Source organism: Ostrea edulis, chromosome 2 (genome assembly GCF_947568905.1).
Source record: "Ostrea edulis chromosome 2, xbOstEdul1.1, whole genome shotgun sequence".
NCBI classification, from domain to species: Eukaryota; Metazoa; Mollusca; class Bivalvia; order Ostreida; family Ostreidae; genus Ostrea; species Ostrea edulis.
Window position 1 is genome coordinate 26,383,257 of NC_079165.1, and position 25,235 is coordinate 26,408,491.

Genomic DNA, 25,235 nt, shown 5'->3' on the forward strand with positions numbered 1-25,235 from the left:
AAGACTAATTGTGATTGGTTTATTCAATGAATGACCTTGTCACGTGCTTTTTCATGTCGGATCAGTAGGAAAAATGTCTACCAAGAGGCCTAGAAGATGAAATTCATTTCGCGTCCATAAACTATTAGGTTATCATTAGATCTTTTGAAAATTATGCAAATGAAAGAGAATTGACAGTTTCATGAATAAAACACCGTTTTGAGAGAGGAAGTTTCATTGCGTAAGATTATTCCTTATCTCGGAAACTCATTTCCTTGTCAGAAAAACAACAAAGATGGCGACAGACTCGGGCACCTCCTACTATCAGGTAAGTAATGATTAAATACGTTATTGAAGTGTTAATTACAAATTAAGATAACTCTTTAACATATATATAGCAATTGCAAGTTCGGGCATTTCCCCGGAGATTGATTTTTATTCGGCGACTCCACCCTTCGACTCTCTTGTACCGTCTCTTCAGGCTATACCTATAGTATAGCTACGGTAACCTTTAAACAGGTCCAGCAATAAATTCAAAAGTACATGTTGTTACTTGATGCTTTCCAAACTTTCCAAACATTAATTGTTGTTCGTCTGAATTTTTAAAGTAAATGATCAAAGAGCCGAAATACAGATGCCAGATATGGAACTGACATGGGCGATAGGGGTATGACCTGTTTAAACTAGGTTCAATAAATTCAGACATGGACAGGGTGTATTCCTAGGTCGATTAAAATTGAAATGGAGGTTGCAGCCCTCAGAACCTCAACCCTACAGGGTAAATGATGGGTCGTAAATGTTTACCCAAACAGATTATAATTCGTGATGAGATTTTGTTGATTAGATAAGTCCTGGGTAAGTTAGAAGAAGGGATTGTGTATATAGTGCTGTTGACAGGTTTTTAACCATCTACTTGATAGCAGATAATACCAACACAAGTGAAAAGAAACAACTTTACTGGTCATCAAGAAAAGGAGCTTAAATACGATATTTGATATTGTTCGTGATTAAAAACAAAATGGAAAATCATATGCACTGCCAGGTTTCTTGCTCTTTTGGTCCAAAACAGAATTCTATCACTATGGATGAGTTAATCATGTTTATAATGAAAAATTTAACTTGGTGCATAATGAAAAATGTCATTTAACTGTTTTGAAACAGAAATATGAAAACAGTGTTTATGTTGTTTCAATGCATACAGAGCAGGCTCTGTATAGCACTTTATGACAGAGGCTGTTTTGATATAAGCAAAACCATAATATGAGTGGTTAGGAAGTTGAAATCTCAATGTGCAAGTTTTTAAAGGCAATTATGTATTAAACTCTATTGATTAATTAGACAAAGTAAATTATTTGAAAATCTTATGATTTTTGTTATGAAATGCTTTGGTATTGGGACAGAAATTACAGCATATTTAGTGCATGATTCTACTTTGAATTCTTGTTCGAACGTTCAGAATCACAAAATGGTGACGTAAGCACAAACATATAGTGATGTCATAGACTTGCATGCTCAATTCAATATCTAGGGGCCAGTAAAATGAATTCTACCTGTCAAAGTTATTGATGAAAGTACACACATAAATTGAAACTATACAACCATTTCATTGCAGATGTCGTAAGTTGTAACAAACACCATTGTTATGTGATGCTACAGCTTATGTATTGAAATCAACGAGATCAATCAGAATTGATTTTACTTCAAAGTACTGGCAACAAAATTAAGTGGAAATACTTGCTAAATGCGAGTTCAAAGTTGAAATTGCGAGTGAAAAATCACAAGTGGTTGCAATTTTTGTGAGTAAAAACCCCCAGATTTTTTTAAAATTGTTTTATTTGCTGTACTTTGAAGTTTACAATAATTTTGTCGTGTGCATTACAAACGTATTGAAAAAGTAAACGTGGATCAAATGAATAATTAAGGACGAGGTCATTCTCAGTCAGTCTTAGTGTTACTGCTCTCCTGCTGTCTGACATTGAGTTTTTCAACTAGATTTTTAAAAATATAAAATCTCCATGACCAAATGTTTTAAATGTATGTATATATTTGGAAATGACACTAACAGTCTTCAAGATTTCGATCCATATGTGATGTTGTGAATAGGGGTTGATCTCTGGACAGCGAGTACAAATGTACTCCCTATGACCCTCACCATGCATCAATGATATCGTTCTAATAATTCAATAAATGGTAAATGAAAGAACTCTCAATATTGCACTTTATTTTCATATGCGTATTTTGATATAGATGCATCTTTGTTTTCTTCAATTCCTGTAAATGTTTGGAAAATAATCCACTCGCTAAAATTTGCTAGTAGTGAAAAAAGTAAACTTCGATCTATCTCGTAATTAGTGACTAGTACACATCAGCAGCTATGTTTTGTAAGGTCTGTTGGTTGTTATGTACTTCTTGCATGTATATTTTTATCTTAACAAGGAAGTGGTAATTTCAGGTGAAGTATTTGAGATGTTTGTTCTCAGTTATAGGAATTTTGTAAGAGAATTTGATACATCTTTATTTACTTATGATTGAAAGAGATAGCAGAAAAGGCAGAAAAATGCATACTACTAGTCATGTGAAAGTTATATATATAATGAGTTATGTTACTGGTGATGTCTCCATATGAGTGAAAAATTCTCAAGGGGAACATTAAACAATATACAATCGATCAATCAGGGTTTTTTTTTTTATTCGATTGTTACATATTTAGGCCAATTCAACTTAATTGATAGATTATCATCCCCGCCCGCCCCGATTTTTTTTTATTTTGCGAAACTTGCGATTTCCAGAAAATGTTCATGTCCAACTCAGGTTTTTACACTTTTTGTTTACATTTTCGGTATAGCAACGTGAAAAGTCACATGAAGAATATGGTTACTTGCATTCTTACGAGCGTAAATCTTGAAGAAGTTTGGTATCTTCTTGTGTTTGGAATTAAGCTTAACCTGGAATTCGTATGTGAAATAAGCATAGATTGATATCCATCTTGCATTAAATGAAGCACTTCTGTTGAAAAAAAAACCTCGTTTGTCATTAATATTTTTCTCAGAAAATAAAAATTAAAAAATAAAATCCTCCCACTCGCCCCATACTTTTTGGAGACCCTAGATGATAATCTACTAATTAAGTTGAATTGGCCTTACATATATTCATTTATGTTTGGTAATTATTATTAGCCTTGTAGACGCTCAGTAGTAAAAATTGACGTACATGTTTGGTAATTATTATTAGCTTTTTAGACGCTCAGTAGTAAGAATTGACATACAGAAAGATGCTACAAACTAAATAGTAATTTATAGATTGTCTTTGAATATATAAAATTTTGATACAGGGCTATCTGAAATCATAGTAGTACTAGCCTGACAGGAGAGCAAGGAAGGAATTAAGATGTGTTTATGAAATGCTATGACCTGAGTGACCCTAATCCAGTTGTGCTTTCATATTGACCTTTCACCCTAATTATATGACCTTGACATTTATGGGATATATATCCTTGACCTAAATCACCTTTGAATTCACTTTACCAATTATAAAGTCTTTGTATGTATGGTTAAAAAATTATGATCAAGTAACGTAAAAGTTAGAGACGGGCGAGCAGAAGACCGACAAAAACAATATTCCCATGTTCCTGCCACTCAGATACATGGGTTTCCTCCGGGTACTAGTTTTACAGTGGCTTTAAAGCAAATGAGTATGTTGCTATAGTCATTGACTAAAGATTCTAGTTACTGGGTTAACTACGGTGCCCACTCAGGTACGTGGGTTTCCTCTGGGTGTTATGGTTTCCTCCCACATCAGTGATGACCCCTTCATGCCAATATCCCAGCCGACAAAAAACTATAAGTTGTGGAACTTGTTTTAGTTTATATTGCTACAGAATAAATCCTTTAGACTTTATCTTTGCCATGCCAGTAGCATTTTAAGCCAGTGATGATAAGATTAAACGTTCATGACTGAATGCAACGTTGTAAGGTCTAAATTGCGGATGAGATTGCAAAAACTGCGGTCCTGTGTCACACAATTAAGATCCCTCCTTGTTCAATGGCCATAAACGCCGAGCATATGCCTAAATTTTGCAGCCCTTCACCAGCAGTGGTGACATCTCCATATAAGTGAAATATTTTCGCAAGGGACGTTAGACAATATTCAATCAATCGATCTAAATGTGGTAGATACAATAGGTATTCAACAGGCGTTGTACTGTAGTACAATTAGTGGTCTAAGTAAATGAAATCCAATTTTTTGTTGTGTTTTATCACTTAAACATGATTTAGACGTGTAAAATTCACGCATCATGTTGTGGATTGAATTTAACAGGGAGGTGCCATAGTCAACTCCTACACGGAAATTGGGAAGAGGTTTGGATTCGACCCAAACTTAACTGAGAATGACTTACAACAGAGGTTGGAGGAAATGAGGGAACATCTCAAAAAGGAAATCAGAAAGGAGATGAAGATCAAAGAGGGGGCGGAGAAGTTGAAGGAGGTGACAACTGATAAGAAGAGTATGTCCGATGTCCAGAGTATTGTGAAGAAGTCTAATAACAAGCTGAAGGAACTCCAGAATGACTTACAGGAAATCAACGCCTATCTCCTGGTGTCCAACAGCACCAGCTTCCACGATACTCTGTCAGGTAATGTTATCTCAAAAATCTATATCCTGGTGTCCGACCGTTTCCACGATACTCTGTGTCAGTTAATGTCAAAAAATATATCTCCTTGTGTCCACGATACGTTGTCACGCCATGTCAACTCAAAAAACCATAACAATGAAGAGGCATAAGAATTAGATTAGGAGGGTTAGAGAAATTTACATTCAGACTTAAAACTTCAAACGGCCAATTCAAAAGTCACCAGACCACCAGCAAAATCTGTTAAAATTTGCTTTGGTCTGGTAAAATATTTTAAATTATTCCTACATAGATATATAAAACTTTTTGATAAAGTCACAGAAATGTCTGGTAAGTTTTCAAAACTTTTATTTAACAAATCAGAATTGTCGTTTGTAGTCAGTTTAGAAGTGACTATTGTGTTTAATTTTATAAAGGAGAGAATGCTGTTTAACATGGGTTATACGGACTTTTCATCCTGAATTAAAACACAGATACTGAAAATACAAATAACTTATTTAATACCCTCGTTAAACTAGTTTTTAATAGTAGAGCGGCTTTCAATGATACGCAGTGAGAAAGTTTGATTTTCATATGGGGACATTTTGTCTGGATTTTCTTTAACCGCTACGGGATCTACGAAAACTACCACATCCGTGTAGTCTGTATACCCAAATGACATCAGAAAAACGTGGACACTTGTGGAATCTATCACAGAACACCAGGAGTGGTTTAAATTGTTTCCCTCCGAGATTTACAGCCACTTGTTCCACTTCAACTAATCACAGGAGATATGAAATGCACTTCTGTAGGTCACCTCTGGTCAATAAACAAGGAGAGGTCTATGGCTGAGAAATCTGTACAGAGCTAACATTTTGTTGTTGTCAGTTTTGATTGTCTTTACACCAGGCTAAGTATTGATGGCATTGACAGCTGTACAGATAGGTTTCTATTATATTGTGTTTATAACACCATCCTCCTGTTTGTGACAGTTTAATCCTATCAGAAAACCCTGATCTGTGTGATGATGGGTTCATTAGAATACCCTACCAGTTATCATTGCTCTAGTGTTAGGTGTATATGTACTGAAGTATGGTTTTGAAAATTCAAGGTAATGGAATGTTGCATTTAGGACATAGAATACCCCAAAAATGTATGTTATAGACTTTTGTAATGTTAAAAATCCATATTTACCTCGAAATGTTCATATGAAATTACCCTTATTTTCGCATTGTTCACAAATCTTTACTTGAAAATTCAATGGGGAAACATTGCCCAAAAATTGAATTCCTTCAGAAATGTCTTTTTATTGCTTCATTTTATATATTAATGACCGATTTACATTGTTGATCAGATAATAGAAAATCCCATTTAAACACAGCAAAATCCTACATCATTTGGTGTATCCAAAATTTTGGGTATCCTATATTCAATAAAATTGAGCTCAAGAATCCTTAATTCCTTCTCACTTCATTTCTAATAATGTTTTAGGAATGAGTTTTAAGAGAGAAAATATTAAAGGACATGCTCATGAGCTGAGTAAAATAGATAATAAAATCTATTTCCATCGGCCATAAAATAGTAGCAATTTTACAGGTTTGATTATGAAATTGTTTCAGATGTTTCATGAAAAATTAATGTTTTTGCGTTGCAGTCATAGATGTAACCAAATGATAAAAGATCTATTGATAGAATGTCTGCAGAGTTTATGAGAGATCTTGGGTATGTGTCCTAGTTTGCTTGATGATTGCCCTTTCTTTCACAGTTATAATGTGAGGTTTCTGTTGCTATTTTTAGATGACAAGGAGAGAGATAAGGATGCGGGGGACATGGATCCCGTGTCACAGAGACTGACTTCTCTACAAAAACAGTATAACATCGAAAACAAGGTCAGATTCATTTAGACCGGGGTGGGGTGTTGTATCTCACTCAACAAGAATATTTCACTCCTCAAGATGACACCAGTATTTAAATGTAGCGTATGCCATGGTCAATATCTGTTAAGTTCAGGTTGTACATGCGCCGTGGATTGCAAAATAGAAATATATGTGTGTGTTTTCTATTTCGCTTCCCCCAGATTTAGGTAGGGTAGGTAGGTAAATCATTTTATTAAGACATTTCATTCGAAAACTCAGGTTTAGATACACTTTAAATACAAGCCTGTCTACATTACAAATACTTTTCAAACATTATGAAGATCAATAGTAGTCAAAATGTTAATCAGAGAAACTCAAATGCAAAATGAAAATCATTCTGGTTTGAGAAATCCGAATTTTTACTTTATTTATAAATATCATCAATAAAATATTTCGGGTCCACTGCAAAAACATAGGACCTGGTAAGATCTGGAAACCAGAAACACACATATTTTTTATTTTGGCCTTGTGTTCTTTATGTTGGGATTAAGGTCCTGTAATGTTATAGACTGGGAATTGTGGAATTAGGGAACTGAGATCTGTGGAGTTAGGGGTTCTTTATCATTTCATTTGAAAGCAACACTTGACTTGATTTTGAATGTTTCATCTGTCATATTAATCTGTGATGCCAAGCATTTGGCAGAAGAATAGTGACTACCTTTTTCTAAATCGTGGATCTGGCTAAAAAAATGGTCACTGCCTTTTTCTAAATCATGGAATTGTCTTGACCATTGTCACATACCCACAAGTACTGTCAGTGTCGCCTGTGTACAGAGAGAACAGAGATGGACAATCGTCGTAGAATATTTATATTAGTCAACGAGACTGAATAATGCGTACTTACCTATACTAAATTATAACTATTTATTGCATACTGTGGAATTGGTTATCAAGGATAACACTTTATTGCACACCGTTTAATTAATTATCTTGGTGTATATGAATATTTTCAGCAGTCATATCTCTAATATCATGTTTGATTAAAAAAAATGAATTCCGATAACTAGTGAGTTATTGGTGATATATTTATTTTTTATTTTTTTACAGGTGAAGCAGGGAGCTGAAAACATGATTAATATGTACAGCAGTGGCAATTTTCGTGACAAGAAGATGCTTGCCGAGGCCCAACAGATGTTGTCTGATGCGAAAACTAAAATGGAAATCATCAGAATGCAGATTCTCAAAGTTACTCAAGATGCTACAAATACAGACGATGGTAAAAATATGTTGATTCTCTGGTAGAGAAAGTAATGAAGCACGGCACTTAGACTTACATGTTCTTGATAAACGTGAACAGTTTATGTTATCTACTGTATACAATACACATGAACATCTGAATTTACGGCTGAAAATCCCTGTAGATGAAAAGCTGTCGGTTTGCAACAGAAATTTCTAAACTATGATGTACTACTTCAAATGATTGAAAAAAGCTTTGAACCTACATTGCAGCCAGCCAGCGTTGTGAGGTGTTGTCTCCCTTTGAGTTGAGGATTGAGGAGATGCGACATCATCTAAAGATAGAAGCGGCTGTACAAGAGGGGGCCAAGAATGTCCTGAAGCTGCTTCAGAACACCAAGTCTCCCGACAGTAAAGCTCTGAAAGAGGTAGAGAGGGGTCCATCTCTGATCATTGTTATTCAGATTTCACTGATCATTGTTATTCAGATTTCTCTGATCATTGTTATTCAGATTTCTCTGATCATTGTTATTCAGATTTCACTGATCATTGTTATTCAGATTTCTCTGATCATTGTTATTCAGATTTCTCTGATCATTGTTATTCAGATTTCACTGATCATTGTTATTCAGATTTCTCTGATCATTGTTATTCAGATTTCACTGATCATTGTTATTCAGATTTCACTGATCATTGTTATTCAGATTTCTCTGATCATTGTTATTCAGATTTCACTGATCATTGTTATTCAGATTTCACTGATCATTGTTATTCAGATTTCTCTGATCATTGTTATTCAGATTTCACTGATCATTGTTATTCAGATTTCTCTGATCATTGTTATTCAGATTTCTCTGATCATTGTTATTCAGATTCCACTGATCATTGTTATTCAGATTTCACTGATCATTGTTATTCAGATTTCTCTGATCATTGTTATTCAGATTTCTCTGATCATTGTTCTTCAGATTTCACTGATCATTGTTATTCAGATTTCACTGATCATTGTTATTCAGATTTCACTGATCATTGTTATTCAGATTTCACTGATCATTGTTATTCAGATTTCTCTGATCATTGTTATTCAGATTTCTCTGATCATTGTTCTTCAGATTTCACTGATCATTGTTCTTCAGATTTCACTGATCATTGTTCTTCAGATTTCACTGATCATTGTTCTTCAGATTTCACTGATCATTGTTCTTCAGATTTCACTGATCATTGTTCTTCAGATTTCACTGATCATTGTTCTTCAGATTTCACTGATCATTGTTCTTCAGATTTCACTGATCATTGTTCTTCAGATTTCACTGATCATTGTTATTCAGATTTCACTGATCATTGTTCTTCAGATTTCACTGATCATTGTTCTTCAGATTTCACTGATCATTGTTCTTCAGATTTCACTGATCATTGTTCTTCAGATTTCACTGATCATTGTTCTTCAGATTTCACTGATCATTGTTATTCAGATTTCACTGATCATTGTTCTTCAGATTTCACTGATCATTGTTCTTCAGATTTCACTGATCATTGTTCTTCAGATTTCACTGATCATTGTTCTTCAGATTTCACTGATCATTGTTATTCAGATTTCACTGATCATTGTTATTCAGATTTCACTGATCATTGTTATTCAGATTTCACTGATCATTGTTATTCAGATTTCTCTGATCATTGTTATTCAGATTTCTCTGATCATTGTTATTCAGATTTCTCTGATCATTGTTATTCAGATTTCTCTGATCATTGTTATTCAGATTTCTCTGATCATTGTTATTCAGATTTCTCTGATCATTGTTATTCAGATTTCTCTGATCATTGTTATTCAGATTTCTCTGATCATTGTTATTCAGATTTCACTGAAAAATGACCTAGATACATGTAAAGTTACCAATTTTATACCTGATCATTATTTTTTAGACTTCATTGGGTGAAAAATTACTTATGTACATTGTACATGTATATTTAGTAGCTCATAGTTTGGCCATTAAAAATGAATTATCTGGTTCTCAGGCCAGTTTTTCCAATATTTGATGAGGGAGGCATTTTCCCCCATTTTTTAGTGTGAATAAGTAATATAAGTAAGATATGCTGAAGTTAACCTGAAATGATGGTACAGTTCTCCTTCAATATATTGCCCCCCAGTTATAATGCCATTCCTGCTTATTGCCTGAAAATCCTATTGAACAGATTTCTCCCCATGTTGACTCCCCCGTTACAATGCTAACTCCGCATAATGCCATATGCCACTGATTTTCACAAACAATTGATAAAATTTTATAGGGTTTACTCTCGATAATAATGCCAATTACTTTATACCCATCAGTAATCACACCCGTACATTGAAATCATTCTGAAATGACTGTATTCCATTTGAGATATGCTGAATCCAAAATGATTGTATTTCATTTGAGATATGCTGAAGTTATTTTGAAATGATTTTATTTCATTTGAGATATGCTGAAGTTATTCTGAAATGATTATATTTTATTTGAGATATGCTGAAATTATTCTGAAATAATTGTATTTCATTTGAGATATGCTGAAATTATTTTAAAATGATTTTATTTCATTTGAGATATGCTGAAGTTATTCTGAAATGATTTTATTTCATTTGAGATATGAAATGTTTCTGAAATGATTGCTAATTCCTTATTTTGTCATTTCTGTGTAGGCAACACTGAAACTGACAGAATCAAGTCAGAAACTTGAGCTGTTAAGAATCTCATTGGAAAATCGGTGCAATGAACTTGAACCCAAGTCTAAAAAGATTGAAATGCTGAAGAAAGAGCTGGATTCCGTTACAATGTCCCCAGGCTATGCTACGTTAACCAGAGACTCAAAGGCACAAAATTCCTCTCCTTTCTCGAAATCAGCAGCCATTACAGGCAAACTGGAAGTTAGGTAGGTGATGAGGAAATTGTTTCTTTATTATTAACTAGATATTTTTATCACGGACAACCAGGACCCAGTTGCACAAAAGTTAAGTTAGATTTAACTGAGGGCTGTTCCAGTAAAACATACATGGGACAGGGGGGAGGCACTTGAAAATTAGGATCACCACATAGTCAACCCACTCTGGACAATGGAAGATATTGTCTGCTCAATATCTTGAATTAGTTTGGCACTACTATCAATTAAATGATGCATGTGTATAACCCTTTTCAATTTTGCACCATGGGGGCATATATGTTATACAAACATTTCTTGTTTAGTATAGTATTTATGCAGTATATTTTAGTATAGTATCAATGAATTATATTTTGATATAGTATTCATGAATAATCTTTTAATATAGTATTTATGAAGTATATTTTAGTATAGTATTTATGAATTTTATTTTAGTAAATTTAATTTAAAATATTTGGCAGTGAATGAGAATTGTTTTAAAAGAAATTTGGCAGTGAAAGTGTTGAGTGACATTTACACATGTTAAGTTGTTTTTTTGTTTTGTGACCAGGCTTGTTGGTTGCCAAGGGTTACTAGAAGACATTCCTGGAAGAAAAAAGGACAACTTACAACTTCTGTTGTCAAGTCCTGGTGAAAGTAAAAGTTTACTCCGGGGATCAAAACGGAGCAGCACCAAAACATACACTGTGAAGGAGGAGTTATCGAGTGAGTAGCATTCACGCACGCAGAACAACAGGTGTTAGCAAATAGGGTCTCACAATAGCAAGGTTTATAGCTTGATGTACAACTCTGACCCAAGAAAATTTTGACTTCTCAGTTGTCTTTGACGTTTCACTTGTCTTTGACCTTTCTCTTGTCTTTGAATTTAAACTTTTACCTTTTTATTATGCCCCCATTATCGAAACTTCTGTTTGGTCTGTCCATCTATTTGTCTTTTAATCTGTTTATCTGTTTGCCTGTCTGCAAAAACTTTAACTTTGGCCATCACTTTTGAATGGATGGTGATAGGTCTTTTCGTATTTCACATGTGTATCCTCCCTTTTGACAAGACCTTCCTTTGAATACCAAAATGATTTTACCTCATGACCTTGACCAGGGAGTTTGACCTACTTTTGACAAATTTAACCTAAGCCATACTTTTGACTATTAATAGGGCTTTCATATTTCACATGTGTATTCCCCGTGACAACATCTTCCTTTGGGTACCATTATTATCTGGCTGCCATACGGGAGCACCAATGTTTCACAAACACATCCTGTATGACCTTCGTCTAATTTTTCTTGCCTTTCACTGGACAAAATATGAAGATTTTATCTTGTATAGCTCAGAATTGAAGATTTTATCTTGTATAGCTCATAATTGCTGTAAGCAGACAGTTATCAGTCGTCTTAAAAAAGGAGGAAGTGTTTGAATGCCAAAGTTTATGACAGATAGAATTACTAAGTAGTTCCTAAGTATGTTTTGCAAAGGTCAATAGGACCACTATGTGTGCCTATAAACCAGAAAACTGGAAAGTCAGAGATCCACACGTAAATGTACTAGTTCTTGATGTCAAATATGATATTTTGAACTTTGTGAAGGGGCTTTTACATGTATATGTTTGAGAACTCTTTCAGGAAGTAATGATAATTAGTACATAAACATGATATTTTTAACTTCATAATGTCACAATTTTTTTTCTAGAAGAACTAAGGATAGTCAGTAACTAGAACAAAAAAAGTGGGCTAGAACATTAATTTACAGCATTCTTAAATGCCAATAGAAGTGTGTTGTAACACTAATTTACAGCATTCTTAAATTCCAAAAGAAGTGTGTTGTAACACTAATTTACAGCATTCTTAAATTCTGAAAGAAGTGTGCTGTAACACTAATTTACAGCATTCTTAAACAACAAAAGAAGTGTGTTGTAACACTAATTTACAGCACTCTTAAACAACAAAAGAAGTGTGCTGTAACACTAATTTACAGCACTCTTAAACACCAGTAGAAGTGTGTTGTAACACCAAAAGAAGTGTTCTGTAACACTAATTTACAGCATTCTTAAATTCCTAAAGAAGTGTGTTGTAACACCAAAAGAAGTGTGTTGTAACACTAATTTACAGCATTCTTAAATTCCAAAAGAAGTGTGTTGTAACACCAAAAGAAGTGTGTTGTAACACTAATTTACAGCACTCTTAAACAACAAAAGAAATGTGCTGTAACACTGATTTACAGCATTCTTAAATTCCAAAAGAAGTGTGTTGTAACACTAATTTACAGCACTCTTAAACACCAATAGAAGTGTGTTGTAACACCAAAAGAAGTGTGCTGTAACACTTATTTACAGCACTCTTAAACACCAATAGAGATGTGTTGTAACACTAATTTACAGCACTCTTAAACACCAATAGAAGTGTGCTGTAACACTAATTTACAGCATTAAAAATAAGCAAACATTCTCACACAGTAGACAAGTAAATGTTACAGACCATTGGGAAAACCATCAGCACATGCTGTAGACTCATGATATACAGTAATAAGTATTGTGAGTTGGCTGTGGTTGTTAGTTATATAAACAAGGTGCTATGATAACATTCTGGGTTGTTGATTGTATGATAATATTCTGTTACAGATGAGGTGATGGCAGTGGTAAAACTAGACAACCAACAGATGGCTCAGACAAGCTGGAAATCTCATAGCCAGCAGTGCTGGGATCACAGAATTAGTATAGAACTAGACAGAGTGAGTACAAAATCTCATTGCCAGCAGTGCTGGGATCACAGAATTAGTATAGAACTAGACCAAGAGTTCAAAATTGTGTACACAGTTCTGTTTGTGACGTGGTCGATCCTGTGCATTGATATATCAGTTTCAGAGAGACATGAATTCTGGATTCAGATTACCACAGTGTGAAGATCCGGAAGATCGGATCACTCTCAGTGAATTTTAACAATATCAAAACACAGATTATTGATGGGTATATTATAAAACAAGCACAATTGTAAAGTGAAAGTAAGAATGAAAATAAGGATCGGAATGCCCAGTGAAAGGGATTACCCAGTTACCCAAGTGTTGGATTAGGCAGTTTTCACTGCAATCAGTTTGGAAAAAGTGAAAATGGCTAAGAGCAAATTCAAAGCAGTATACAGTGCATATATTTGTTGTTTATAATCATTACAGTTTTTTCTAGAATTTTTTTTTAAATTTGTTTGCAGTCTAGAGAATTAGAAATAGCAATATACTGGCGAGATTGGAGGCAAATGGCAGCTATTAAATTCCTGAGACTGGAGGATTTCCTGGATAACCAGCGACATGGCATGGCCATTCATCTGGAACCACAGGGAATACTGTTTGCTGAGGTTTGTACAAAGGGGCGAGTTTAAAAAAAATGTCAGATAAAAAAATTCTTCCATGAATTTCTGTCATTAAACATCGATCACAGAATTTCTAAAAGAAATTTACTTTGTTTATGTACATTAAAAAACTACATATACTGTTTCATTTGTGAATAGACAGTAGAAAAATTACATAATGTGATAAAAAGAGCATTATTAGTGCTATACTTGATAATTGCTGTGAATCAGCATTTATCATACCCCCGTATTTATTTGATATACATGTATGCGCAATGTCATTTCAGATTACATTTTTAAATCCCACTTTGTCCAGAATACCCAAGCTACAAAGACAGAGAAAAATATTTCCCAAACACAAAGGTACGGCTGATGTATGGGGGGGAAATATTTTCCACCTGTGTGACTCGTAGAATGTCTCAATTATTCTCCATTGTTTTAAGGGAATCAAATTACTTGTCTTCAGTTAAAAAAAAACCCAGTTCTAGCGAACCTCCAGAGCCAGCGTTCATTATAACCAAACTTTAGTACACAGTAAAACATGGTTCTAGCGAACATCCGGGGCTAGCGAAAAGGAGTTCATTATAACCAAACTTCATTGTACAGTAAAACACGGTTATAGAGAACCTTCAGGGCCAGCGAAAAACAGTTCATTACAACCAAACTTCATTATACAGGAAACACAGTTAGAGCAAACCTCCATTATAAGCGTGTTTTACTGTATATATTAATTTAGAATTAAAAATGACATTTAAGATAATAGTTAAGTGAATCCTTGAAAACATTTTTAGTTATGAAGATAAAGAATGATGTACGCACATGTTAGTCTGACAAGTGTATCATGTGGTTTGATTTTCTTGTAGGGAAGGACATTTTGAGAGCGAAACAAGTCAATATTAATGTTGCCACTTGGGGGCGTTTAATGAAAAGGTCACTGCCTCAACAGTGTGTGGACTCCAATGCCCTCACCCCACCTACTCAAATTACCTCTCCAGGTTTGTATAGAAATTTTTTGGTCAATTCCTGTGTAACTGAAGCTCAGATCCAAGATAATGTGATTTTAAAGTTTTGGTTTATGTGCTGATTTTTCTGGGATGATGCTGAGATAAAGGTGTACTTATGTTGTATTGAAATGATACGACACTGAATTTTTAACTTTTATCATCTTTGACCATCTGCAGGTATAATGGCTTCAGACAGGGGGCCCCCTATTCACCAGATTAATTTTGAGCCGATGTCCCCCGAGGATAGACCCCCTCGTGTACCTGATTCTTCTCCGCCTTCCATACTTTATAAACAAAATGAATTCACAACGCCCCCTCACCAACAAGAAATAGCTGTACAGGTAGGCCATTAGCACTACTACATACAGTGTACAGATAAGATAAGATAAGTTTATTCCAATTTTGGGCCCAGAGGGCATAACAGTAAGACAGCTTATAAAGAAGGAAATTCAAAAAAGAAAGTTTACAACATTAACTACAGGTTACATAGACTGCAAACTGTATGTGTACATCTCCTGTCACCAGATTTTGTCCACACCCAGAAAATTTATAATATATAGACTTTCATATGTACCTCTTCATTTTTGCATATTTGTCTCAATAATTTTGAAATTTGTTGGGGGATTCTTGTAAGAATTTTTTTTTTCTTTAGCATATTTCATGTGTAAAATTCTACAAATACACCACTGATGTGAAGTGTTTAATGCTTGTGTACAGGATGCCTTGAAGTCTTTTGACTTCCTGCCAGATGATCATCAGTCCAATGTCATTGATCTGGACAATATGGAGCCACCTCCAGTAGATAAACGGCCGGTGTCTTACAAGGAATATCGTGCTCCATCTCCCCCCTCTGTCCAATCACGCCTGCCTTCTCACTCCGCAGCAGAAACGCCCAAGTCTTCCAGGACTCAGTCATATGCAATGGAAACCGAGTAGGTTTGATATACTGTCATATTTATGTACACTTCTAATGTATATATTGGTATTTATTTTCTTTTTCTGTCATGCTTCATTTTCTTACTCTTAGTCTGGAATCCAATACTGTAAGTTCCTTATTTTATGCGAGCATTTAATATCGCGAAATTACTCGAATACGTCAAATCGCAAGAACATAAATTCGCAAGTGCTCTGTTGCTCAAGAGTCTTTACATGTGTTTTAGCAATATACAGATAAAAGTGAGTGATTTGTATTCATGAGTAATTCTTCTTGCGAAATTACGCGATAATAAATTCCTCACATATAATTAGGAATTTACAGTATTTGTTGCATGCTTGCCTACTTACAGTGTCAATATCTCCCAATGTTTTCCATGACCCTGACACTGTGAGGTTGTGTGTTTTATGTATGAGCACAAGATTTATCTTTGCTACTTTTTTTTACGCAGCTATTCGAGCCAGCATGTGAACATGGATGAGTTCAGGCCTATCAGTGTACTGGGACGAGGGCATTTCGGAAAAGTAGGGATCTTTGCTACGGAATGCTTCCTTAAGTGTCTGAATGTCGGGATAGAATTTAATGCTTTATAGATATACATCTTTGCGTTGATTTTTATCACTTTTATGGTTTTAGTAATTCTTTGAAATGCATTTCATGTCCAATTGATCCCCTATCCAATATTGATCTTTCATTATCTGCATTTTAAGATAGATCGCAACATGTGAAAATGCAGGTTTTTCATAGCTCTACGTAATTAGATCGCAATGTATGAAAATGCATGTTTTTCCGAGATCTACGCAATTTTGACCCAGTGGATTTTTTTTCACGATGTACGTAAATTTGACCCATTGTTTTCTCACTAACAGGTTATCCTGGCGGAGTATAAGAATACCAATGAATATTATGCCTTAAAAGCTCTGAAAAAACCAGACATCATAGCCCGAGATGAAGTCGAAAGCTTGATGTCGGAGAAGAGGATCTTCGAAGTTATTAATTCCATGCGCCATCCATTCCTTGTTAATCTATTTGCTTGTTTTCAAACAGAGGTAAGAATGCCCATTATATGCAATACTGGCAAACAAAATTATTATCCAGTTTTTCTCAGCAATTTCAAGGATAGCTTTATGATACTGTGTAAGTGATTATGTACACTGAGAGTTAAGTACACATTTGTGTTGATGAAACACTACACATTGGTATGAAATATGAGATTGTGCGATTTACCGTACTTGAGGAATATGGCGAAGTCTTGACTGATACAATATATATTATTGTGTATGAGTCGCCTCCCTTTGAATGGGTGCAGTCGATTGTATTGACTGTTTGATTTACACACACAAATGAATGCTGAACAGACACTGAGAGCTAATCTCAATTATTAAAGGACACATCTCGTATTTTCAAAGTATACAGAATTATATGCATTTTGTCTTCCTTATGCTTATAGAAGTTAATTGTAATAGTTCGTTCGCTGAAGTATTGCGATAATTAGCCACAATACGGACTTAAATCTAAGCCCCGATTTCAAAAAGCCTAGTTAATTAGATAGGTAGTCACGTGGTACAGTGACGTCATATGCGACCTTCGTTGATCAACTTGTTGTAAAAGTAGTGTTAGATATTTTTAAAAGCTCGGGTTTTAGGGGCCTAATTTATTTACCATGGATAACATTTATTTCGATGTTGACAAATTTCCCGAGTTTTATATCTTTTAGCCACCAGTGCATACAAATAGCGACCCAAATGTAGTGAGAAAAGCGAGTATGAAATCTGCATAAATTTGCGAGTAAATAAATCACTGTCTAAACACAATTTGGTAATGCCATTTCTGTAAACAACTGTAATTAGCGTTGTTGCTTTTCTAAAATAAACAGTGCAATTATTATTAAATTTATTTTTGGAGAAGTTAGACAGGCCTAAATTATGATACGATTATGTATCATTGACAACTAGGCCTACTGTCACGGGTGCATTTAAAAAAAAAATAAAAATAATAATGATCAAACTTATTGTGAAAATCACAATACTTTTAAATTATTTTATTAAAGCAATTTTATTAGGCCTAATCATTATACCCCCTGCAACAAGTTTGGGGGGGGGGGGGGGTATACTGGAATCGGGTTGTCCATCTGTCTGTCCGTCCGTCTGTAGACGCAATGGTTTCCGGGCTCTAAAGCATTATCCTTTCCACCTACCGTCACCATATCATATATATGGACTACCCATGGGATGAAGATGTTCCCTATCGATTTTGGGGTCAAAAGGTCAAAGGTCACGCACTGGACATTGAAGTAGCAATATGGTTTCCAGGCTCTAAAGCGTTATCCTTTCCACCTACAGTCACCATATCATACATATGGACTACCCATGGGATGAAGATGTTCCCTATCGATTTTGGGGTCAAAAGGTCAAAGGTCACGCTTACTGGACATCGAAGTAGCAATATGGTTCAGTTTGTCATGCCATTTGTTTTTTACACTCAGAAAAGAGGTAGTTTATACCTTTTACCAACACCCTTTGGGAGATTTGGGTAAGTGGGGGGTATTCTTATTGAGCATTGCTCACAGTACCTCTTGTTATTTTTTGTTATCAACACGTTGTTATTTAGGAAGTGGGAGCTCAGCATGCTGTTGTTGTAAACACGTACGCATTCCTTAAAAAAAAATGAAAGCATTAGAATTCAATTCAAAGTCGGGAAATATATTTTATTATTTATAATTGAAAGTTCTTTTATCTTTAAATTTCTTTTTTAAAACTACCAGTTGGTAGACACTGCTAGCAAAGTTCTGCCTATATGTTGTTACAAGGTGAAGGTCAGTTGGTGCGAGTGTGTATTGAATTCGAGAGCAGAACGGAAAGCATATGCCGTAGGCCTATATGTAACAGTGCGTAGCTTCGATAGAACCATTTTGTCGCAGTTTATCTACGTCTTTGTCCAAGTGCTTGTTTGAAAATGTACAGGGACAAATTCTACTGGGGGGTTTTATGGCAAAGTCAAAAAAATATTCACGTCTTGTCCCTCATACCTTCCTTTGAAAATTGAAAAAAACACAGTCCAAATCCTCTCTACTGACAGCAAGTACACCCTTAAACGGCACAAAACACCCTAATGCAGTGTTATATACAAGCTGTTAATGTGATAATTGTTTGTTTGTCATTTAAATCTAATCTGTTTGTGAAATGGCTATCAACTGTTTTCAAATCTTCTCGCTCGAGGTCGCATATGACGTCACAGATAATGGCACTTAAACTATCGAAGAAAATATGCATATCGCAAGATTTGAATTTCATCACTTTCAAACTAGAAAACTTCGCAAACTGTTTCATTTAAAACACATGTAAAGTAGTTTTAGGCATGAAATGAATTAATTTTGCTGAAAAAATTATAAAGTTTAAAAACATGCGATGTGTCCTTTAAAGAATTCACTGTATGCATCACAGAATCTCAAAATGGAGTTAATGTAACGATTTAAACAGCGATACAATTCATCATAAAAAAACTATTCTTGTAAATTTTTAGGTGTTAAAAGTGCATAGCATTATGATTTTAAAATGCTAGTGTTTAATATATACAGGTTTTTTTTTATTAAGGCTGTGTGCTTGCCTTATAGTAATAGTACATCTACATGTTTATATATATATATATATATATATATATACATGTTATGTGAGGAGGGGCTATGTGCATGATGTCTTTCTGTTTCAGGCTCACGTGATTTTTGTGATGGAGTACGCCTGTGGAGGAGACTTAATGATGCATATCCACAGCGACGTGTTCTCCGAGCCTCGCACTGTGTTTTACTCTGGTTGTGTGGTCTTAGGTCTCCAGTATTTACATGAGCATAGTATTGTGTATAGGTAAGAACAATGTCTGTAACATTCACTGTGTTCAAAATGAATATGAACAACTAAAAGTAAGGAAAAAAATTCACTCCAACTGACAATTTCAAAGGGTTTCCAGTATTGTTGATATACTCTGACAGTAGTAGTTTTGTAATCCACACTTTTAGAGGAATTGTGTCTTTCTACTCGTTGAATTCTCCATTTTTAGGAAATATTTTTAGAAAATAAATGCACTTTTTGGCTTTCAGGGATTTGAAATTAGATAATTTACTACTAGACCAGGAGGGTTATTTGAAGATAGCAGACTTTGGGTTGTGTAAGGAGGGGATGGGCTTCGGTGACAGGACCAGCACATTCTGTGGTACCCCAGAGTTCCTCGCCCCTGAGGTTCTGACCGAGACGTCGTACACGAGATCAGTGGACTGGTGGGGCCTTGGTGTACTTATTTTTGAAATGCTGGTGGGAGAGGTAAGTTCTGGAGTTTCTCTAGTAAATAATGAACTAATGTAAAAATGCTTGTGGGAGAAGCAAGTTCTGGATGTTCTCTAGTAAATAATAAAGTAAATGTAAAAATGCTGGTGGGAGAGGTAAGTTCTGGAGTTTCTCTAGTAAATAATGAAGTAGATGTAAAAATGCTGGTGGAAGAGGTAAGTTCTGGAGTTTCTCTAGTAAATAATGAACTAATGTAAAAATGCTGGTGGGAGAGGCAAGTTCTGGAAGTTCTCTAGTAAATAATGAAGTAGGTGTAAAAATGCAGGTGGGAGAGGTCAGTCCTAGAGTTTCTCTAGTAAATAATGAAGTAGATGTAAAAATGCTGGTGGGAGAGGTCAGTCCTGTAGTTTCTCTAGTAAATAATGAAGTAGATGTAAAAATGCTGGTGGAAGAGGTAAGTCAGCTGCTCTATCAAATAATGGAGAAAATGTAAATAACTTTAAATCCCTGTGCTTTGGAGTTGATGTTGTACAGTGCATGATCTGGTTTGGAGAATAAAAGTGGGAAGCTTTTTTTGAAGCAGATGACACTAAACTTGAAGGATTTATATCCAACTTATATGCTGTTTGTCTGTAGTCTATGTTGATTTGCCTAAGAACTTGTGATTTGATTTTCAAGTCCCCCTTCCCAGGAGATGACGAGGAGGAGGTGTTTGATAGCATCGTAAATGAGGAGGTCCGATACCCCCGCTTTTTGTCCACGGAGTCCATAGCCATCATGAGAAGGGTATGTGTCTTCTACTTCTTAGTTGGGAGAAGATCAAATGCCATACAAGTGGAATTTTTAGCGAGACAAAAATTTAGCGATTTTTCCATAAAAATGGGTATATTCATTTAGCGAGTATAATTCTAGGAGAGGTAACCTCTGATATGGAATAAATTGTTTGGAGATTTTCAATTTTAGCAACCTCATCACTTTTGCTAAGAATGCCAAAATTAAATTCTCGCTAAAAATTCTGCATATACGGTATTTTGATGAAATGAAATTCAAAGAAACAAAATACGATACATGGTGTATATTCATTATGTTACATGTATACAAAAAGGCGTGTATTAAGCTCAGAAGGCAACAAATATGTATTATTTTTAATTTCAGCTTTTGAGAAGGAATCCGGACCGCAGACTGGGATCAAGTGAAAGAGATGCTGAAGACGTAAAGAAACAAGCCTTCTATAGGGTCAGTACATCTAACCAGTTAATCAACAGTTACTTATAAACACAATTCTAAATGTCAGTACATCTAGCCAGTTAATCAACAGTTACTTATAAACACAATTCTAAATGTCAGTACATCTAGCCAGTTAATCAACAGTTACTTATAAACACAATTTTAAATGTCAGTACATCTAGCCAGTTAATCAACAGTTACTTATAAACACAATTCTAAATGTCAGTACATCTAGCCAGTTAATCAACAGTTACTTATAAACACAATTCTAAATGTGACAGTACATCTAGCCAGTTAATCAACAGTTACTTATAAACACAATTCTAAATGTGACAGTACATCTAGCCAGTTAATCAACAGTTACTTATAAACACAATTCTAAATGTGACAGTACATCTAGCCAGTTAATCAACAGTTACTTATAAACACAATTCTAAATGTCAGTACATCTAGCCAGTTAATCAACAGTTACTTATAAACACAATTCTAAATGTCAGTACATCTAGCCAGTTAATCAACAGTTACTTATAAACACAATTCTAAATGTCAGTACATCTAGCCAGTTAATCAACAGTTACTTATAAACACAATTCTAAGTGTGACAGTACATCTAGCCAGTTAATCAACAGTTACTTATAAGCACAATTCTAAATGTACATGTACAGTATGCATTCTTTTGGGTAACTAGTCATTCAGTAATTGGCCAAATCCAAGTAATTCTGTTTGGTAATTTGCTTTTTGATAAATGTAAGTTGACAAACTGGTGTTCTTTTGCAGAATTTGGCTTGGGATGACTTGCTCATGAAGAAAGTCAAGCCTCCTTTCGTTCCAACAGTGGTAAGAATTTGTATCAGTAATTTTACATCATTAAATATATTTTTAAGAAAAGAAGAACTTGTTACTACATTATGTAACTGCATTTAACAGAATTGATATCTGATATGTTTTATGAAATTGATATCCACAATTTTTATCTTGTAGAAACATTCTGAAGATGTGAGCAATTTTGATGAAGAGTTTACTCAAGAGCGAGCTGTGCTAACTCCTGCCAAAGACCGTAAATCATTATCTGCTGAAGATCAAATACTGTTCAAAGACTTTAATTACATTGCTGATTGGTGCTAGCAGTAAGGTCGAAGGTCACCTATCTGAAACATTCTGCTTCAGTATTTCTTCCAGTGTACACGATGCCAGCATTTTTTACTGGTGTTGATCAAGCAAACAGAATAAGCAATGCGGATTAAAGATTGCTAATTTTGTGAAACGTTGCTTGAATCACATACCACAAAGTATTATATGTTAGAACAAAACCACTGCTTTTCTGTTGGGAGGTTATAAAGAAAACATTTATGCACGTCATCATACCATGTAGCAAGAACAAATTCGCACTGATTTCCCCATTTCATTGTCATTAGTTCTGGAACAGGGATGAATATCGTTAGTTGCCATTCATTTCTGTAAACTACAGGGAAAAATAAACTGCAAAGAGTTGTGCAAATCTACAAGGGTTAAATGTTGGTGCATTCGGTCATAATATTGTTCAGACAAGATATTTGTGGGAGAGCACCTGCTCTGATGGTGGACGGTGACTAAACTACAAGAGCACCTGCTCTGATGTATTCGGTGACTGATCTACAAGCACCTGCTCTGATGGTGGACGGTGACTAAACTACAAGAGCACCTGCTCTGATGTATTCGGTGACTGATCTACAAGCACCTGCTCTGATGGTGGACGGTGACTAAACTACAAGAGCACCTGCTCTGATGGTGGACGGTGACTAAACTACAAGAGCACCTGCTCTGATGGTGGTCGGTGACTGATCTACAAGAGCACCTGCTCTCATGGTGGACGGTGACTAACTACAAGAGCACCTGCTCTGATGGTGGACGGTGACTAAACTACAAGAGCACCTGCTCTGATGGTGGTCGGTGACTGATCTACAAGAGCACCTGCTCTCATGGTGGACGGTGACTAACTACAAGAGCACCTGCTCTGATGGTGGACGGTGACTAAACTACAAGAGCACCTGCTCTGATGGTGGTCGGTGACTGATCTACAAGAGCACCTGCTCTGATGGTGGACGGTGACTAAACTACAAGAGCACCTGCTCTGATGGTGGTCGGTGACTAAACTACAAGATCACCTGCTCTGATGGTGGATGGTGACTGATCTACATGATAATATCTTCCCCCCCACTACTGTGATATTTCTTTAATGTTTTTGGTGAAGATGTGTGCATCACAGCGTCCGTTAGGATGGAGCTGAATACTGAATGATATGAATACTTGGAAAGTTATGAATTAATTAGAGCATTAGCTTTGTAAACATTTCATATTGATTGTTGCTATTGAGGGAATTCATTGCCCAGTTATTTTATTGGGAGTTATTACGAATAAATATAAAATAAGCGGATGTTTTGGTTTGTTTACTGTAGAATGGAAGACATGCAGTAGTGGAATCAGATAATTGTCACTATAGTGGAATCAGATAATTGTCATTGTAGTGGAATCAGATAATTGTCACTATAGTGGAATCAGATAATTGTCACTATAGTGGAATCAGATAATTGTCATTGTAGTGGAATCAGATAATTGTCATTGTTATGGTCTAACCAAGTCAGACTCGATTCTTTTTACAATAGAGATTTCATGATTTACTTAAGAAATATGGGGAAAATTTGATTTAAAAAAAAAATATGACCATGGGTTGGGGTAGGGCTAGAATTGGGGACAAAATTGTTCACGATAAATGAATATATGGCAATCCGATATGTTGTGTGGATTTTAGTTGGGTTAAGTCATGACCCCATTTGGGTTTTTGTGGGAAGAAAGAAAAATCTTCTGAAGACAGCTTGACCATGCTGACGCCCACTTCCTGAATAATCAATAGAAGTTCCTTTAATACATTAGATGTCCTGTAATCTTTATTATTTCTACGTTATTCTTTAGCAATATTAAACCTGCTGTACTAAAATGTATAAAATCCACCCAACACACGTTAACCTGTACAAAACATATAATTAAGGAGGTACTCTACATCGTCATAATGGCTGACTTCCTTTAAAAACATGGAGAAAAAAATCGATATCAGCAATATTTGACTTTTCCTTCTCAATTTAAATACCTAGCCGAGTAGCTCAGTAGGTTAGCATACCGATTGGTGAACTAGGTTGCAGGTTTAAGTACAGCAGGGGTTTTAAATCAGGAGGTATGCTACACCAGAGAAATTTGATGTAAATGAAAAGTGGAGGATATGTACAACAATATCTTGAAGTTGAAAATCTGGTGTAGCATACTCCTTAAAGCTGTCTAATTTCTGACCCATCATAGACATGAAATGAATGAAAAACACGAGGCCCATGGACCACAGTGCTCACTGGAGTCGCCTTCAGAAGCATAATGTCCAGCAGACACGAGTGGACTTGGGACCCCTAACATTATGAGGATGCTTCAGAAGAGGAGTTTGAAAAGAGTAGAACTCGCTTTACAACCATGAAAAATGTTGACCCCAACCTAGCCAATGGGGTAATGACTTACAGATCTTGCAATTGTTTGTTATGAAATCAAGGCTCATGCCCTGTTTTTGTTTACTTATAGGCTAGATATACCAGTACAAGTTTGTTTAAAGCAGAGTTTTCAATTTACAAGTTAATTCTGAACATAATTTAATAGTTTTTAGTGTTTAGCACATCTCATTTTGTTCTAAACATGTTAAAATTTCTGTTAAAAACAAACTTGAATCCACACAAGACTGTCAATGCAACATCTTTAGACAGCTTCCAAGTGCTAGATCCAGTCCATCAGTATCCAACCATAGATTTAGACAGCTTCAAGTGCTAGATCCAGTCCATCAGTATCCAACCATAG

General features: G+C 35.3%; 1 protein-coding gene across 1 annotated transcript; it reads left to right on the forward strand.

The window, feature by feature from the left end:
- Window positions 1-33: 33 nt before the first annotated feature.
- On the forward strand, window positions 34-23,777 carry LOC125678917 (serine/threonine-protein kinase N2-like). Its single transcript, XM_048917723.2, has 21 exons — window positions 34-307; window positions 4,297-4,612; window positions 6,386-6,477; window positions 7,552-7,720; window positions 7,954-8,108; window positions 10,358-10,587; window positions 11,144-11,298; window positions 13,206-13,315; window positions 13,789-13,932; window positions 14,214-14,289; window positions 14,790-14,921; window positions 15,108-15,271; window positions 15,648-15,862; window positions 16,316-16,388; window positions 16,734-16,913; window positions 19,573-19,724; window positions 19,958-20,177; window positions 20,820-20,927; window positions 21,297-21,377; window positions 22,146-22,205; window positions 22,350-23,777. Exons 1-21 carry the CDS (start codon window positions 275-277, stop codon window positions 22,491-22,493), a joined length of 3,009 nt encoding a protein of 1,002 aa, XP_048773680.1. The 5' UTR covers window positions 34-274; the 3' UTR covers window positions 22,494-23,777.
- Window positions 23,778-25,235: the final 1,458 nt, after the last annotated feature.